Source organism: Symphalangus syndactylus, chromosome 21 (genome assembly GCF_028878055.3).
Source record: "Symphalangus syndactylus isolate Jambi chromosome 21, NHGRI_mSymSyn1-v2.1_pri, whole genome shotgun sequence".
NCBI lineage: Eukaryota > Metazoa > Chordata > Mammalia > Primates > Hylobatidae > Symphalangus > Symphalangus syndactylus.
The window spans coordinates 81809886-81829864 of NC_072443.2; the positions used below are offsets into that span (position 1 = coordinate 81809886).

Here is a 19979-nt window from a genome sequence, read left to right on the forward strand (position 1 = left end):
ACCTGGGCAAAGGACATGAAGATAATTTTTGTTGGAAAGAGGCGTGCAAGTTGGCATTCAAGGAAATTAAAGTTAATTCTGGCTCTTATCATTTGGTAAGCCTTCAAATATATTATTTCAGAGGAAAAATTGAGTAGCGGTCATCAAATTTTAGTTATGTCTGTGATTAAGACATTTGGCCAGTGGGGCCCAAATGTTTTTCAAGAGCTTAGGAAGCTAAATTTTAAAAGGAACTGTATAAACTCCAAAATATATAAAGATAACTGTAAGATCAAAAGTGATATTTAATTATATGTCTTTTAAATTTAACCTATATCAACTAGTCAACTACAACTCAATTCAACTTTCAGCTGGGTGCAGTGGCTCATGCCTATAATCCCAGCACTTTGGGAGGCTGAGGTGGGTGAATCACTTGAGCCCAGGAGTTTGCATCCTGGGCAACATGACAAAACCCCATCTCTACTATAAATACAAAAATTCGCCTGGCATGGTGGCACATGACTGTGGTCCCAGCTACTCAGGAGTTTGAGGTGAGAGGATCACTTCAGCCTGGGAGGTGGAGGTTGATGTGAGCTGAGATTGTGCCAATATGCTCCAGTATGGGTGACACAGCAAGATCCTGTCTCAAAAAAAAAAAAAAAAAGCAACAACAACAAACAACTTTCATACAGTTTTTTGGTATTTTTTTTTCAAAGATAGTTTTTAGTATGTTTGTTATTTTGTGGGTATGGGGTCCCACAGTAAGAGTGACTAGACCTTGTGGTGAACTTAACATAGCCCCAGTGGTCAGTGTAAGGAGCCCCACATGCAACTGGGAACTCAGGTAGTATTTTCACTCTGCTGTGATAGTGTCAGTATACCAGGGTCCAGTTATTTCTCTACTACTGAGATTCATCACTTTTCAAGAACAACTCTCTGGCTCCAGGTTGAGCCTATGTCATGCACTTGGCCTCCAGAGCCCTTTCCCCAATTCTTTAAGACAACACCTCAGTCCTTACTGAAGGGCATTTAGCCAGCTAGCCTCATTCATCATTTCCTTTTGAGATTCCTGGCATTCATGGCCACTCCTAGTGGTTTCTCATAAGTGTTGAAAAGAGAAAATAAAGACCAAACCCACAAGCCAGTCCCTGGGGAAAGAGACAAGCATGGCTCACAGTGTCCTCAGGGGTCCCCTTCAGTAGGACGATGGGAACCCAGCCCATGAAAGCAGCCAACCCCGCCCCAATGCAAACCAACAACAGCTTCCATAATCCCCTCTATCAAAGGCAACCGGGAGGTCTCACGGGATGGGGCTGGCTGCTTGGAGGGCAGCCAAAGCCCTGAATGGCTATCCCTGAGCACCCCTAAGCGCTGCTTCTGTGTGCCCACCACAATTTGGGTCCCCATTCAGAGACACAAATGTTGGGGACACTCAAGTGCTACTGAGGTTGGCTTTGTTGTCATTGCTTCCATGTGGGATGCTCGATCGGGAGTGCCTTTGATGTTGTTAGGGCTTTTCCTGCGAGCACTTGACCGTTCGTGATTTGAGAGACATTGGCTGCCTGCCTTAGCCCTGGGAGGTGTTAACACACTTGCTCATTCGGGAACCTAGACAGTGTCTGTGGCAGGCTTGGCCAGCATAGCCAGGCCTCAGTGCAGCTCTCACGCTGTGGGTAGATCCTGCTTAATTTGATACTGGCAAAACAGAGCTGTCACTTTCAAGCCACTAAAGTCATTAGGCAGGTGTTTATTGAGTGACTGCCATGGACTTTATATAATATGCAAGGGCTATAAAATATGTCTGGGCACTGCATAATGTGATATTCTAACTAAGGACTGCAGACAGACCAACAGAATATAGAGTAGAAACAGGATGATGTGATTAACAGATAAAGAGGTTGTATCAGTTCACTGTTGCTGTGTAACAAACCACCCCAAAACTCAGTGGCTTAAAGCCATAGTCATTTATTCTCATTTGTCATCTGAAAATCAGCTGGAGGTTGGCTGATCCATGCCAGGCTCAGGTGAATGGCTCTACTTTAAGTTCTGGGTCTGGCTGGCCTTGGATTCTCACTGTGGGTTGGGCCCAGGTCTACTCCACATAGTTCATTCTGGGATCCAGGCTGAAAGGACAGCAGCTACCTGGAGGAGGCTTTGCTCACAGTGGTGACAAAGACACAGGAGAAAAAGCTCAACCACTCAAGCACCATTTTAAGCCTGTGCTTGCATCACATTTGCCAATGCCCCATTGGCCAAAGAAAGTCACATGGGTAATTTTAAAGTCAAGCTGCAAGGATGTATACTCTGCCTAGGAGACTGTCTTGGTCTATTTTCTGGTGTTTATAACAGAATACCTGAAACTGGATAATTTATAAAGAAAAGGAATTTATTTCTTACAGTCATGGAGGCTGAGAAGTCCAAGGTCAAGGGGCTGAATCTGGTGAGGGACTTTTGCTGGTGGGGACTCTCTGCAGAGTCCTAAGGTGGCACAAGTCATCGCATGGCAAAAGGGCTGAGCATGCTAGGTCAGGTCTCTTTTCCTCTTTTTATAAAGCCACAAGTCTCAGTCCTTTGATAAGCCATTAATGTGTTATCCCATTAATCCATAAATAGATTAATCTATTGATGTGGGCAGAGTCCTCATGACCCAATCACCTCTTAAAAGCCCCACTCCTCAATACTATCACATTGGAGATTACATTTTAAAATGAGTTTTTGAAGGGACAATATTCAAACCACAGCAGAGGCCAAAAGGAGTAATCACATGAGCAAATCCAACATCAAGTGGGCAGGAAGAAAACTCTCTTAGAGAAGGCAGGAGAGTGTGAATCCCGTTGAACAATAATCTCATCTATCCCCTGGGGTCAGGAAGGGCCAGTGAAGGAAAATAAGAGGATTGGGAGTGGGAGGAAGTGTTCCAGGCACTCAGAGAAGAAAGTCAGAAAAATGAGAACAAGTCCTTCTGCCATAGCTGCCAAAAAAAAATCAGACCCAAATTCAAGCCCCAATTTTATTTTTCCCAGACTGAGAAAACACAAAAGCCATTGCTCAGATGGTTTGGAAAACATTTGCAAGGTCAGCTCATTTCATGATGTTTGATTCCAGTACTGGCACTTGGACTACTTGTGCATCTTTGAGATGTCACTGAATAATTATCACCACACTTTTAGGATTTATTGAGAATCAGGCTAGGATGTATTTCCTCATCTCACAAAAGAAAGCTAGGAGAGAAGCACTATAGACATCTCTATTTTACAATTAAGAAAATAGAGTCTGCAGGAGAGTCAGCTGTTGAGCATCACTCAGGTAGAAAGTGGCACAGCTGGGTGTAGAAGCTAGGCTGCCAGATTCCAGAGCCTGCACTCTTAATCCTGTGCTGCCCGGATAACGCTGACTGCTTTGTATTAAGAACTTACATTCTCCCACTTAACTGGGGGCAAGGCAGATTAGAAACCCTATAAGGTAGTTGCTATTCATGTGACCACTTTACAGACATGAAGACTGAGACCTGAGAGGCCAATAAATGTGTCTGAGATCATAAAGCTGTTAGATGATAGATATAGAACAGTCTTACTCCAAAATTCCTCCCCACTGCACCAGTTTCTTCATTTATAAATGATGGTCATAGCCAAAGTTGTCTTCAGGACTTCTTCAGCTCAGAGGCTGTTGTTCTGTCTCTCCCAGTTTTTTTTTTGTTTGTTTTTCCCCCATTTGGCTCATGTTTTCAGAGAAGCTGGTTGGAATGCAAAGGGGTTTGCAATTCCCCTGGCCCAAGCCTGTCAGTGGCTTTTGCCTAGCTGGCTGTAGTGTAGGTTTTGTAAACTTTTGAGTCTTCTGGAGCCTGTAAGGTGTCTTAAGGCAGATTCAAGTTCCAAGGACACAATTAGCCAGAGTCTCCCAGTTATTGATGGGAACCACAGTTGCAACCATAACAAACAGCTCTGGTTACAAAAGTAATTATAGGAAAACACCCAGTGTTGGAAATTGAATAGGAGTTGGTTAGCAGAATTGCTGAGAGGAGGGAATAAATGAATGCTTTCCCTATAACTTCATGGGAGCTCCTTTTTATGTCTGCCATGCAGTGAGCAGTTCATTTTCTCTAAAGATACTCAGGAACTAAGAATAAACAGATGTCTAGAAGAAGGCAGCTAGGTGATGGAGATGGGGCAGAAGAGCCCTAGACTGGGAATACAGAGCCAACATTTCCAAGGACAAAAATCTCACCTCCTTTTACAACAAAGGGGGAGATCCTTGGGATGCACCATGAGCTCCATTTCAGAGAAGGCAACACTGACATTCAAATCAGGTGATCTCTCTAATTTAGCCTTTGACGTTTCCTCACTAGGCCATCCTGTTGCTTAGCTCCAACCTTGGAAAATGTAGACTTTCCTGTTGCCCAACTCTGTATTTTCTTATGAGTTAACCTTCAATGAATAATGCAATCTAAGCTTTCACAGCTGAATAGGATTTCAAAATAATACAGGCTCAGCTGGACTTCCAGTCCCCAGTCCTGCATGTGAAGAGCTTGGAAGTCATTGTTCCTGTCCTCACCACAAGAAAAACGCTGAACAAACTGAAAACCAGCATCTCTTCTTAGATCCATCAGAGAATCGAGGTTACAGGGCAAACCACTGCCCCCAAAATTGGAGAGACAGGCAGTTAGATTCAGAGAATCACACCTTACTGGAGCAGAAGCCCAAGAGCAGAGATGGTCACTGAAGCCAGTGCAGGGTTTCTTTTACTCAGTGCATCAACAAAAATTTGCTTTCAACAAAAATTAGAAATCATACTTGAAAAAACGCATAGCAGGCCAGGTGAGGTGGCTCACACCTGTAATCCCAGCACATTGGGAGGCTGAGGCAGGCGGATCTTGAGGTGGGTGGATCTTGAGGTCAGGAGATTGAGACCATCCTAGCTAACACGGTGAAACCCCGTCTCCACTAAAAACACAAAAATAATTAGCCGGGCGTGGTGGCGGGCGCCTGTAGTCCCAGCTACTCGGGAGGCTGAGGCAGGAGAATGGCGTGAACCCAGAAGGCGAAGCTTGCAGTGAGCCGAGATTGCGCCACTGCACTCCAGCCTAGGTGACAGAGCGAGACTCCATCTCAAAAAAAAAAAAAACACAGCATACAGATAGCAAGCATCAGAACCAGATTCAGATATGGCAGAGATGTTGGAATTATCAGGCCAAGAATGTATAAAAACTAGATTAATATGCTTAGAGTTCTAATGGAAAAAGTGCAAGAAGAGGTGGATAATATAAGCAAAGAGATGGAATCCCTAAGAAAGAATCAAAAGGAAATGCTAAAAATCAAATACCAGGCTCTTGGTTTTAGGACAGAAAAAAAATCAGCCTCCTCCTCCATTATACAGGTATGCAAACAGACTCTGCCCATGACTTGGCCAAGGTTACACAGTTAGTGAGAAAATAAGGACTGAGATGCAGGTCTTCTACATGTGCATAAAGTGTGGTGTACATTATTCTCTCCAGCCTTGATTCAATAGGCATTTACTGAAAGTTTCCTCTGTACTGAGCACTGAGCTAAACAACTGGAATATAACAATAAGTAAGATGGACTTGGTCTCTGTCCTTTCGAAGTTTACAGCATAAAATTTTCCTCACTTCCTCTTTAACCATACCAAGTAATGTCCATGGATAATCAAGCATTGTTAAATTTCATTTTCAACTTGAATCTCATCTCCACACATTTGTGTGTGTGGAGGAACTCAGAGTTTCATGAAATCATTTTTTCAGCAAATGCCTATTGAGTGTGCTCATGTGCTGTGCACTGTGCTAGAAGCTGGGGGCCTAGATCCCTGTCCTGTGAGTTTACATTCTGGCCAGAGACAGAGCAACCAACAAAACAAATAAAGGAGTACATCATCCAGGTGACAATTGCTTTGTGGCAAAGTTTTCATGTTCCACCCTATTTAATTATTCCCCCCGCCTGCTTCCTGGTACTTCCAAACTCCATTTTCTGCTTTCTTTTTCTCCACAGCAAAAATCAGATTTGTGATATGTGTAGGGGATATGAAAGATCTGGTGACAAGATGGACATGTGGCAAAGACAGGCAAATAAGAATGATGTCTGGGTGACTGGCAGTTCCCTTAACTAAGCCGGGGAAGCCTTAGAGGAACAGATGTGAGGGAGAAGAGTTCAAGCTGAGGTTTGGACACATTTGATCTCAGACTCCTGGAGAGGAGACATTCCAGTGGAAATGTCAAGGAGGCAAACCAAAGCCTTCATCTCTGCCTCCCAGACAGCCCGATTTCTACAAAGCAAACGCCTCACTTATGTAGATGAGAGGTAGCTTAGCTTTTCTAGTGCACTAAAGAACCCAAAGCCCAGCCTATCAATTAGTTTGCATGAGACACACTGCGATGGCACAATTGATTCCCTTGGAGTGGAATATCATGCAGTCCGCCTCAAAGGCAGGCCAGAAGATTTTAATGCAGCTGTCTCCAGGCAATTATTAACTTTCCTTCTTAGCAACAAGACCACAGCACTTTCATTCCTTGAAATGACACTTCTCTCTTGTTAAAGCCCACAGTTAATTTTATGAACCGCACCAATTTAACACCCAGTTCACATGAGCCATATACCTTGAATAAATGCAAATCCGGTCTCCGAGACATGAATTATGGCCTTATGCTGAGCATCACCATGGCAACTAATGACGTCCCCCCACCCCCGACCCCAGCACCAACCTGCACAAAATCCAATTCTCCAAGGGTCCTTATTTGCCTAACATGGATGTGTTCTTGGCTTACTCACATATGCATTCGTAAATATCACTCTGTTGTCAAAGGTTTGCTGTGGATGTTTACTGTCATTTTGGGAGGTATATTCCCTATGTGGCAAATGTTGTTTTTTGTTCATGGGGGGAAAAATTCTAATGAAAATTACTGTGTGTATTTGATTAGCAACATGTGTTGATAACATATGGTCTGAGGAGGCTTCTGCAAATAAGAAGCTTTAAATAGTAAACAGAGATGTGACTGTGATCTAGCAGATGCTCCCCAAACACACAGAACAAGGTTGTTTTACCCATAGATTTTTCTGAGCTCCATTCTCCCAAAAGCATAATCCTCTCCCTCATTTTCTCCCCCACATCAAAGTGTTCACTTTCAAAGTGGTGGCACTGTGGAACAGGTTTGTAGAAATAATGTGCTGTGACTTTAAAAGTCATCCCCATCCCCCTAAATATGAATCATCTGCTACTCATGTTTATTATTTGATATTAATAATGATGTAGTGTGACTAAATGAGTCAGCCAGCTCAAGTGGATCAGGAAGCAGCATTTGGGCACCACGTGTCTCAAATGCTATGATACACAAGCCCCAATTTTCTAATAAACTAAGAGTGCTAGAAAGAGCTCCATGAAGAATTTAGAGCAGCAAATGGGATCCCCATGGGGTGAGCTGTCTTTCTAAGTGCATGTTTATAGTTTGTCTTTGTGGATATGCCCAGATGAGCATACTGCTAATCTGCTAATGAAAATAAAAGTATTTCCATTAGGCCAAGTCAGCAATTTAACTGTTTGTAACAGAGATCGGCAAACTTTTTCTATAAAGGACCAGAAAGTAAAAATTTTCGGTTTTTTGGCCATATGTTCTCTGTCATAACTACTCAATTCTGCCATTGTTGCACAAAAGAAGCCATAGACAAAACATAAATGAGTAAACTAGCTATGTTCTAATAAAACTTTATTGATGGGCATCAAAATTTGAATTTCATATAATATTCATGTGTTGCAAATATTCCTTTATTTTCAGCCATTTGAAAATATAAAGCCATTATTAGCTTATGAGCCATACATAAGCAGGCCCATACCCATGGCCATAGTTTAACAACCCCTGGTCTATAATCCTAAAATGAAGACTTACATTTTTTAGTGCTTTCTATGTGCCACGTATTGAGGTAAACGCCACATATCCAATAGCTTGTGTCCTACATATCCTTCCATCAAGGACTCCATCCTCTGAGTCAGTTCCATTTTTTTAAGAGACAGGATGTCACTATGTTGCCCAGGCTGGCCTCATACTCCTGAGCTCAAGCAATCCTCCCACCTCAACCTCCTGAGTAGCCGGGACTACAGGTGCAGACCACTATTCCCATCTGGCTATATTTATAATAAAACTAAATATTCTTATCCCCAATTTATAGATGTGAAAACTGAGACACTCTCACACCTTATAAGTGTTATTTCTGCACGTGGCATCTCCCCCAAAAGAATGTAATATCCATGAGGGCAGAGCTTACATCTCACCCACCTTTGGATCCATAGCAGTGCCTATCATAGTGATTTGCACACACTAGACATTCAGGAAGTGTTTCCTAAATGAAACACCATTTGGAGATACAATCCCTAAGCAGTGAAAGTTAGAGCCTCATCTGATGCCAATATGGCACCTTTAGGTTAGTCAGTTACGCTGTTCATCTATTTATTTGCCACCCTCTTATAGGAAGTATTTGGTTTGGAATCGACACACATGTCCCAATGCACATTCCTTCATATTTGGAGGTGCCGCTTTGGGTGATGGCATTTCTACAGTCTCTGCTTATGTGCTTGTGGCTGAAAAGACCAAAAGTAATAATAGCAGCTTATTGTATAACTTGGTGGCACTTTCCATCACTATACCGTTGGCAGCCACATTGCTGCCAGCCCTTGGAGAGCCATTCCTCAGCCTTCATGGATGGACGCCTTGCTCCCTAGAGAGCTGTTGTATGCTGAGTATCCTCTGCATGCTGCCAGCTGCTGTGTGCACTTGAAGAGAGTTTGTTTGCTCAAAAAAAAAGAAAGAAATCAACTCCTCAAAGAGATGAAAGCCCTCAGTTGAAAGGGGCAGTCACACCTTTGGTTATTTCATGTGTCTCATCTCTCTACAATCCCCTGAATTTAGTGACATGGTTATTCTGAATTTCTCACTTTCCTAGTTACTAAGCAAATATTTATTGTGTTCCAGGCCCTGTGTTGGGTGCCATACATATTATTATATATTATATATTGTCTTTTATATATTATATAAATAAAATAAACCACAGTAAAGCACTCTCGTTTAATGCATGGGCTTTGAGGTCAGAAACTCTGAGTTTGAAGCCCAATTCTGTGATTTGTCAGAAATATTAATTGAGATAATTCATTAGAAGCACTAAGCCCAGGGCCTGGCAAATCATAAGTACTCAATAATTGATGGCTATTTTTAACGTTTATGTAAGCTAGTCATACAGTGTGAGTACAGTGGAGGAAAGGATGGGATCACAGACTAGGGACACCTAACCTGTTTTACATTATCTACTTTGTCTTCAGAGAGAAGTTAGTCAGTTAACCTTTCCAACTTCTGCTTGCAATAAATATTATCCACCTCTGGTCTTTTCTTTTTTTTTTTTTTGAGACGGAGTCTCATTCTGTCACCCAGGCTGGAGTGCAGTGGCGCAATCTTGGCTCACTGCAAGCTCCGCCTCCCAGGTTCACGCCATTCTCCTGCCTCAGCCTCTCCGAGTAGCTGGGTCTACAGGCGCCCGCCACCACGCCCGGCTAATTTTTTGTATTTTTTAGTAGAGATGGGGTTTCACCGTGGTCTTGATCTCCTGACCTCGTGATCTGCCCACCTTGGCCTCCCAAAGTGCTGGGATTACAAGCGTAAGCCACCGCGCCGGGCCTCACCTCTGGTCTTTTCAAATCAAAATGCAATTGTATTTCAGTTCTGGAACACTTTAAAGAGGTATTCATCTTAATAGCCACAATCAATTGCACAGCAAGGGCAAAGAAATGGGCAGAGAACAAAATAGATTCATTTTTGGGTGTGTGGCCCCACCAAAAGGCCAAGGTTTTTGATGCTTCCTCCACTGGCTAATTTGTCTGTCTGGGATATAGTGCTCTGTGAATTATATTGAACACGTGAAAGAAATTCAAAGTAAAAAGCCAGAGTGGCCCAAAGTCCCACCAGTCTTGAAACAGAACTTTCCTTTTCAGTTACAGAGGTAATTCATGTAGATTTAATCAAGACATAAAGCAGTGAATGATGGAATGAGCAAGGGAGGCAACATGGTGGCCTGATTAGGAGTTTGAATTCTGAGGTCTAACTGCCGTTTACTCCCTGTGTGTGACCCTGAACATATTACCCAGCCTCTCTGTGACTCATTTATAACTCTGGAGGTGATAATTGTACGCATTTCACAGGATGTCCAAGAGGCTTTCAAATGATCAAATGCATGTATGGCTGTGTCACACTTTTGAGATGGGAATTTGTGCCTAGCACATACTAATCTGAATAAATATTAGCTATTTCTATTACAAATATAGCCAGATCTCTCCATGGCTAGAAAAGGACAAAGAACGAATATTTTTCATGACATTTTTCCTACAGGGGAAAGGGAGATAAGGAAGGGTGCAAATATTTAAACCTTCTTGATTCTCCTAAGAGTAGGAAGCATTGACAAAAAGAGGCCAGAATTTTCACAGAATCCAATGACTGTGACTAAGACCAAAAGTTTCATGTTAACAGCCAGCGTCAGGCAACACCCACTCCTCAGTCCAGGCTAACCAGACTGGGGTGGCATTGGATCCGAGCCAGCTTGAGGGGCATGTGACCTGTATAGCTGCACAGCTCCTACATTCAGAAGGCACCCCCATTTGATTTAATGCTCTTTTGTTGCCATCTGGAAATTCTTAATAATTTTATCTTCGAGCTTGTGTTTGTGACATCCCATGGAACGATGGAGTGTGGATTTGGGCAGAGGAAATACTCAAGGAAGTGAAAATGCTTTATATTTTAGTACCTTGAATGGCACTTTGTGTGTGTGTTTTGTTTTGGAGTTTTGGAGTTTGTTGCTTTTTTAACAAGGAGATCTGCATTTTTTATTTGCACTGGGCCTTGAAAATTACACAGCCAGTCCTGATTAGATGAGAGAACTTCTCTTTTGGCCTGCTTCACTGGACCAGGTTACCATTTTGAAATCTGATAGTTAAATAGTTAAACTGGGATTCCTTAGTGACCTGACAGCTTGAGGTGAGCCAAGGGTCATGGTGGGAAGCACGGCTGCAGGCCTGGTGGAAGGGAAAAGCAACTCAGTCTCCAGCAGGATGGGGGTTGCCAGGGCAGTCTCCAGCGGCCTGAATTCCGTCCAGCTGATGGGTTCTCGGAAGCACTGACTGCCCCACAGTCAGACTCTTGTTACATGCCTTATGAGCTGCGCATCTTTGGGTAGCAGCAGGGGTTCAGGCATCCTGGGTTGGTACCCACTGAACATGCCAGGAAATCCATCCACACTGAGGACAGTAGCATGGAAACACACAGTGGGGTATCTCCAGGACACTGGGCTCAAGTTCTCTTTGTGGCTTAGCGTTAAAGCTTCTCATTTCAGAACTCTTTTGGTTTCCAGCAGAAATCTTTCTCATCCCCATGACCAAGTATAATGAATGCCCAAAGAGGTGTCTTTTATTTTATTTTTATTTATTTTCTTTTAGAGACAAGGTCTCGCTCTGTCACCCAAGCTGGAGTACAGTGGCGTGATCATAGCTCACTGTAACCTCAAAGTCCTGGGGTCAAAGTGATCTTTAGGCCTCGGCCTCCCAAGTAGCTAGGACTTCAGGCATGCACCACCATATGCAGCTAATTATTTTACTTTGTTTTTTTGTAGAAAAAATAAAAAGCCTGGGTCGTTCTATGTTGCCCAGGCTACTCTCAAATTCCTGGCCTCCAAAAGCACTAGGATTACAGGAGTGAGGCACCACACCCAGCCATGCAAAGAGATTAATAGTACAATTAATCATAAGTAAATTAATGGTCACATTTTTTGCCAGTGTTGCTAATCACTAATAATGCTTATTACGGATAATTTTTACAATAATAGCAGCAACAGCTTTAAAATGAGATTTTGGGTTCTGGTCCAACTTAGTCATAATTCCCTGGAATAAAACAGGCAAGATCTTTGAGTGTCTCCTCAGTTTTCTCATCTGTGAAATGGCAATGATAATAGCTATGTTACCATTCATCTGTGTAGTAGAAAGGGCAGTGTCAATCTTGCTTCCTTTACACGGGTGAGTTACTTAGTAAGTGCTTGATAAATATGTGTTGGGTAGAAGCCACAAAGGATACAAAAGTACAGCAAGATAAGGGGACTGATTTCTAGTGTTCTATAGTACTACAGGGTGAATATAGTTAACAATAATTAATAGCATATTTTCAAATAGTAGAGAGGATTTTGAATGTTCCCAACACATACAAAAAAAAATGATAAATATTTGAGGTGATGGATATGCTTATTACTCTGACTTGATTATTGCACATTGTATACATGTAGCAAAATAGCACTCTGAGCCAGGTGTGGTGGCTTATGCCTGTAATCCTAGCACTTTGGGAGGCCAAGGTGAGTGGATCACTTGAGGTTAGGAGTTCACAACCAGCCTGGCTAACATGGTGAAACCCCGCCTCTACTAAAAATACAAAAATACTAGCTGGGCACAGTGGTGGGCACCTGTAATCCCAGCTACTTGGGAGGCTGAGGCAGGAGAATCACTTGTACCCGGGAGGCAGAGTTTGCAGTGAGCCAAGATCACACCACTGCGCTCCAGCCTGGGCAACAGAGCAAGACTCTGTCAAAAAAATAAAATAAAATAACACTCTGTACCCCATTGTATTAGGGTTCTCCAGAGGGACAAAACTAACAGGATATGTGTGTGTGCATGTGTGTGTGTGTGTGTGTGTATACGCATATATATATAAAGGGGAGCTTATTAAGTATTAACTTACACCATCACAAGGTCCCACAATAGGCTGTCTGCAAACTGAGGAGCAAGAAGAGCTAGTCTGAGTCCCAAAGCTGAAGAACTTGGAGTCCAATGTTTGAGCGCAAGAAGCATCCAGCATGGGAGAAAGATGTAGGCTGCTGGGAGGCTAGGCCAGTCTCTCCTCTTCACGTTTTTCTGCCTGCTTTGTATTCACTGGAAGCTGATTAGATTGTGCCCACCAGATTAAGGGTGGATCTGCCTTCCCCAGCCCACTGACTCAAATATTAATCTCTTTTGGCAACACCCACACAGACACACCCAGGATTAGTACTTTGTATCCTTCAATCCAATCAAGTTGACACTCAGTATTAGCCATCATACCTATAAATATGTACAATTATTACATGTCATCTAATCATTAAATAAATAAATATAAATAGATAAGCAATAATCACTATTACTACAATACATCTCCTTACCTTGGGAAGGGAAAGTAGCCAAAATTTGTTGGGTTCTCAACCTGTTCCAAACTTGCAGCTGTTTGTTCTTTACAACTAGTCTGTGAAATTAGCTTATTTTATAGCTGAGGAAATTGACAGGGACATTAATTCCTTGCCCCAAATTTCATAGTTTGCAAGTGACTAAGCCAGGATTTGAACTAAAGATATCTGGTTCAAAACCTTTGCCATTGCTAAGACAAAGATTTCCCTATCTCGGGGTGTTGCTGCAGTTGCTGACAACCACTTAGGAGCTTCTATCTGTACCTCAAACGTTTTGCTGATGTGTTTGAAACCTGTCACTTTTTGTCCTAACTCATGGCCTCCTCCATGTTCTGTCTCTACTATGACTGTTGTGCTTTCTCAGTGGTTTCATGCACTGAGATCCCCATGGATCTGGTTTCCCCTCATCTCAATTTTTCTGGTCTTCTTTTGTCAACTCTCACTAGATTCCCTGTGTCTCTGAGCTAATAGGATTTATTTGATTGAAGGCAACACTGAGACTAGGATGCGGGTTTCCATAATTTACAAAAGAAGAATACAAACAGCCAACAAACAGGGTAAAATGTTCAAGCCCACTAGTAGTCAAGAAAATATCCATGAGAACAACAATGATAAAATAGGCCAGAAGAAAAAGTAAATAATGATACTTAGAACAAGCAAGAAGGAAGCCCTGTGATTTGCATTCTCATTCCCAAATGGTGGCAGGATAGTCACTGCCTTTGTGGAAAGCATTTTGGGAACAGGCATCTCAAGCCTTGAAAGTGTGCATTGAGGAGCACAGCTCTTGCAACAGTGTAAGATCTCTAAATTTTTGTTGATGAAAGAAGAAATGATCTCCCAGCTAGGTCTGTATCCCAAGGAAACAATCAGAGATGAAATCAAAAATTAATATCTAACTCCTAGCTACTCAGGAGACTGAGGTGGAAGGATTGCTTGAGCCCGGGAGTTCAAGACCAGCTTGGACAACAGAGTCAGACCCCCACCTCAAAAAACAAAACAAAACAAAATTAATGTTCAATTCTATTTCAATAATAGAACAATGGCTAAATAAATTATGGTACATATAGAAAATGTAATATTATAGAACCATTAAAAATCATAATGAGCATTTTAAAGTATGGAAGTTGGTCACTGTATAAAGTAAAATGAAAAACTTCTCTAAATGAAATTGTATCTATGCTGTTTTCTAGTTCTGTGAAAGACATTATATTTGGCATCATTCATTTATTCTACAAATATTTGTTAAGTTCCTTCTATATGTGCAGCACTGTGCTAAGTTCTGGGTATGCAACATAAAAACACAGTCTCTGTGCTCATGGAGCTTACAGAATATTAGGGGATTCTGCTATAAAACAATGACACAAATCAATAATTTAAATCCAGTGATTGCTAAGATGCAAAATTAAATAGTATGCTAAAGAGAGGTTAATACCAGAACCCAGTTTAGATTGGGAGATCAAGCGACAGTGGTTTTAAGCTAAGCTCCAAAGAGGTAGCCCAGTGAATGGGTGGGGAGAAACATTGCCAACAGAAGAACCATACATGTGACAGGCCTGAGATGGCACAGTCAGGAGGCTTGTGAGATTGGAGCAGATGAATGGCAGTCCATAGGTAGGGGTCCAGATTGCCCCCTGAGTGCAATGGAACAGTTGCCATGGACCTGGGGCTCAATGCAATCCAGTTAACACTTCTGGAAGATCGCTCTGCTTGCAGGCACAGAATGGATAGAGATGAATTCTCTGTAAGAATAATAATGAATGAATGAAGAGGCTGCATTTGAAGGGCACATCAAGGGCTCATGTGAGCCATACCTGGTGCTCTACCCAGATTTTGGGTAAGCCAGGCTCCCGTGTGTGGAAAACTGAGACTCAGATATCCACAAACTGTGAGGAGGGAATGGCATTTTCCACACCCTCATCCTTCTCCCTTCCAATCTCTCTTCGACCTTAACAGGGTGGAGCTCCATAATCTCCCTATTCAACTCATGTTTGAATGCCAATGAAAATGGGGCTCCCCACCTCCCCACCACTACTGCTGAAGTCTCATTTGAAAGTCAGGTGTTGGCTTGAACCAAATGAAGCTCCATCCCAAGATCTACGACTGCAGTTTCCACGAATGAGGAAGTCAAAGGATGCAATGAAATATTAGTGATTTCCCTGGAATAGTTTGTAGATACAGCAAATGCATGGGAACAAGTTCTCACCAACATGAGTTTATGCTAATTTCAAGTCATTCCTTATAGTGCTGTGTGAAGACCATGGCAACTTTCTGAGCATCTGTCTTGCATTTGCCTAACAAGTTAATTAACACTTTTGTTACTCTGGCAGCTTTGAAGGGGAGGAGAAGAGGATGTGACAGCTAATGCTGCCTTGGGTTAACCCTGCATTCACCTGACCTGGGAACAATGGAATAGTTTAGACTCATCAAGGCAGATATGTCTACAATGACCTCTTTGATTCTGTCTGCAGCTGGGGCACCCAGGGTGACTTCTCCACAACCCATGCACTGCCAGCTGTGAAGGTGAAGCTGTTCACAGAGAGCACAGGCGTCCTGGCCTTGGAGGACAAGGAGCTCGGGCGGGTAAGCACTTCCCATCCCAAGGGGAACTCCAGAGAGAAGATTTCCCCAGCTAGGTCTCCAGTGCACAGGTCACCAAGAGGCAGCAGTGCCAAGTGCTGAGAGGCTCAGTTTTGAACTTTAAATCCTGGACTCTACTCTACATTGGCTAGGTGACCTTAAGCAAGTTCCCTCAACCTCTCTGAGCCTCAGATTCTCTTCTACAAAGCTGGGCTAACAAGAATGTGCCCTACAGGAGATAGAGCAGGAGTTCTCAATACTATCAGACCCAAACATCCTTTAGAGTTAAGATTTGTAATGTCTTTTACTGTCTTAAAGTGGAATTCTTAGATGATTTAACTGCCTACCCACCTTACAATGTTAAAGTCAACACAATGACATAAGAGAGAAACGAAAGGAAGTAAATTAATAATAAAAAACTTCAAAATGTACATACTCAAAGATCTAATAGAGGAGTGCTTTGCTTGCTCCCATATGAAGCGTCACTGTGAAGGTGACAGCTACAAAATCCACTGTGGGGTGTGGAGGTATGCCGTACTGGTGACTCCTAAGCCTGAGCATCAGTAAACCGATTTACTGACATGTTAAGCAATACTTGTAAAGTTTCCTTGATTTCCTTAGAAATGTGCCAAAAAGACTTTGATTTGAAATGTAAGACAAGAGTTAAGATGTCCACGTAGTTCATTATAAACAGATTTTTTCACCTCCACCAATATCCCATGGGAATATTCAAAAGTCAGATGGGATGCAGGAAGATGCCTCACTAGGGAGCATCATCTCATTCCTTGCAGGATGTTTAGCATCCCTGGACCCACCCACTCGATGCCAACAGGGACTGGCACCAATTATTTTGTCAATCAAAACATCATTAAAATTTCTGAGACATCCCTGAGAGGTGGTACCAACCCCCTTGAAAACCACTGAGATAATAGTGAAATTTCTGTTTGCATCTGAACCATTGACTCTGCACCAAGAAGCCAGTAATATTTTCACAAGTTGATTTTGCCAGTAACCCCACCTGCTTATGGTAAAATCTGAACTCGTTTAATTTGGCTTCTGCTCACCTCTTCACCCCCATCTGCTGCCACATTCCTCCCCGCCTACTATACCCCAGCATCATTGGCCAAATTTCAATCCCTCATATAAACCAAATTCTCTCTCTCCTCAGGGGACTTCCTATCTGTTGTCATCTCCCCACCTCCCAACCCTTCAAAAAGCATAAATGCCTTCTCTGCATAAATGCCACCTCCTTGGAGAGTCCTTTCCTGACAGCTCAGTCCCCTTCATTTGCTATCTCAGCTCCTTGTTCATATACACTACTAAAGTGATCACCAATGAGAGAAAGAAACAGAATTGACAGACATTCAGGCTTCTGTCTGCCCCACTGGACTGTAAAATCTCCACGGAGATAGAAACCTAAATTATTTTGTTTACTACCTTATACCCAGAGCCCAACACATAGACTTTCAATAAATTTTATTTCAGCCAGGCGCGGTGGCTCGCGCCTGTAATCCCAGCACGTTAGGAGGCTGAGGCGGGCGGATCACCTGAGGTCAGGAGTTCGAGACCAGCCTGGCCAATGAGATGGTGAAACCCCATCTCTACTAAAAATACCAAAAAAATTAGCCGGGCGTGGTGGCAGGCACCTGTAATTCTAGCTACTCAGGAGGCTGAGGCAGGAGAATCACTTGAACCCGGGAGGCAGAAGTTGCAGTGAACCGAGATCGCTCCGTTGCACTCCAGCCTGAGCAACAGGAGTGAAACTCCGTCTCAAAAATAATAATAATAAAATAAATAAATAAATACAAATTTTATTTCATTCTGGTTTAATGTATAATCACTCCTGAAAGCTACGTGATCTCAGCCCAGAGAATCTCTCTGAGCCTCTGATATAACATCTATAGCATAATGAGAGACCACCCCAGACAAGCACAGAGGCACACACACCTAACAATGCCAGCAAGAGTTCATCTCCTGTGCTTCCTTTTTTCCTTCCTTTCTTTCACCCATTTTTCCAATCTGGCTTTCATCTATAGAATCAACCTGGAGTCATATTACTACAGCGTAGACCACAGGTGGAGGTAAAACGAAAAGTAAATAAAGCTAACAGCAAAAACAAAAAACAGTGTCCCTACCCAGAAAAGTGGGAGGAGAGGGGATGATGAAAGAAAAGACAAGGTTTAGCTGTTTTCTTTGAGAAACAATACTCATTTCTGTCCCTAGGGAAAGAGAGACACACATAGAGTGGAGGAATTATCCTGCCTTTCATTTTTCTTCAAATTTCTCCTTTTCCAAGAAGGCAGATATTAAGAATCATGAGTCTCAGAGACCCTGAATATTAGTGTTAGAAGGAACAAGTGTAACTGACCAGCCCAGGATGCTCAACCTGGGTCCACAATGAGCCTCCAAAGACCCAGGATCCAGGATACCCTGGAATTTTTTTTTTTTTTTTTTTTTTTTTTTTTTTTTTTTAGCTGGAGTCTCTCTCTGTTGCCCAAGCTGGAGTACAGTGGCATGATCTTGGCTTGCTGCAACCTCCACCTCCCAGGTTCATGTGATTCTCATGCCTCAGCCTCCCAAGTAGCTGAGATTACAGGCGCATACCACCACATCTGGCTAATTTTTGTATTTTTAGTAGAGACAGGGTTTTACCATGTTGGTCAGGTTGGTCTGAACTGCTAACCTGAAGTGATCCGCCAGCCTCAGCCTCCCAAAGTGCTAGGATTACAGGCATGAGCTACTGCACCCAGCCTGGAAATAGTTTACAAATGTGTTTGTGCCTGGGCCTTTATGCATTTTTCCGGACTGGCTACCAAAGCATTCACCGACTTCTCAAAGCCATTTCTCCTCAGAAAAGTTAAGGCCACTGACTTATTGAAATCCTTTGTTTTATAGATGAGAAAACTTGCTCCCATGGAAAGCAGGAGACTTCTCCAGAGCCATCCAGCCAGTCAGGGGCCCATGCATGGGCCAGGCCACTGTCCCAAAGACTTTGTGCACAGCCCCTCAGTGCTGTCTCAAGACAACCCTACTGAGGCAGCCACAGTCATCACCTCTCTTGTACAGAAGAGCATGCTGAGGCCCAGAGGGTTCAGTTACTTCCGGAATCATGTTGCCTCATCTCCAGGGCTATTTGCACTACACTATGTTGTCCCTACACAAAAATAAAACCCTGGGCTCTGCTGTGGTGGTGAAGACCATGGACTTGCCACAGCCCCACACACACTCATTTCATAATTCATTCTCTTCTTCAGGCCCCTCATACATTCCCCCAGATGCTAGTTTGCCCCTCCTTTGTGCCAAAGAAACTTTCTGCCAGTTGCAGTGGAGCTGGCCTGCCTGGCCCTTGTGCTGGCTGGATACCCTCTGCTGGCAGCTTCTTCATGGGCAGCAGCTGGGTGACCTAAGAGTGCAGTGAAGCCACACTTGGACCTCACGAGAGGGTGTTTCTATGCTCTAATTCTTCCCACACTTAGCAGACCCATGTTTAGAATCCTGGTGTTACATTTATTCATTCAACCACTTTTTGATTTGTTTCTTTAGGGTTATGTTTTGTTTTTAATAACCTTTTTAATTAAAAAAATTCCTGCACATTGTGAAAACAAGTTAAAATTGATATATAGTGAAAAGTGATTTTTCTCTTCTATCTCACCCTAGTATCCCTTCCCAGAGAAAGATTTTGTTTTCAGTTTATTGTTATCCTTCCCCCAAATAGTCTCTGCATCTACAAACATAGCATATATAAGCACATATGTACATATTCCCCCTCTTTTAAAAAAAGCACAATTGGAAGCTACTATATACACACTTCTCTACATGGTGCCTGAAATCATTATATTTGGTGATTAGTTTTCATATGACCCTAGACTGACCTGTCTCCTTTTTACATAGCTACATCATATTCCATTATGTAGATATATTTTATTTAACAAGTCCTCTATGGATGAATTTTTAGATTATTTCATCTTTGGCTATATAAACAATGCTTCAGTGAATAGCCTTGAATTCATTTCTTTGTATGTGTGAGGATATCTATAGAATAAATTTTCAAAAAATATTTTGCTGACTGAAATTTGAAATTTGACAGATACTGCCAAATTGTCCCCTAAAGTGCATGCACCAATTGATCCTTCCACAAAAGGCATAAGAGAGTGCCTGTTTTCCTGCATCCTTCCCAACCCTGCAATA

The 19979-nt window shown here is 42.6% G+C and overlaps 1 protein-coding gene across 21 annotated transcripts in view; it reads left to right on the forward strand.

Annotated features, from left to right (window-relative positions):
- CADPS (calcium dependent secretion activator) overlaps positions 1-19979 on the forward strand; it is a 477516-nt gene that overhangs the window by 265964 nt on the left and 191573 nt on the right. For all 21 annotated transcript variants that reach the window (XM_063630798.1, XM_055260407.2, XM_055260410.2 and 18 more), the window contains one exon: positions 15683-15794. In XM_063630798.1, coding sequence (XP_063486868.1) covers positions 15683-15794 — 112 coding nt within the window. The remainder of the gene's footprint in view (positions 1-15682; positions 15795-19979) is intronic.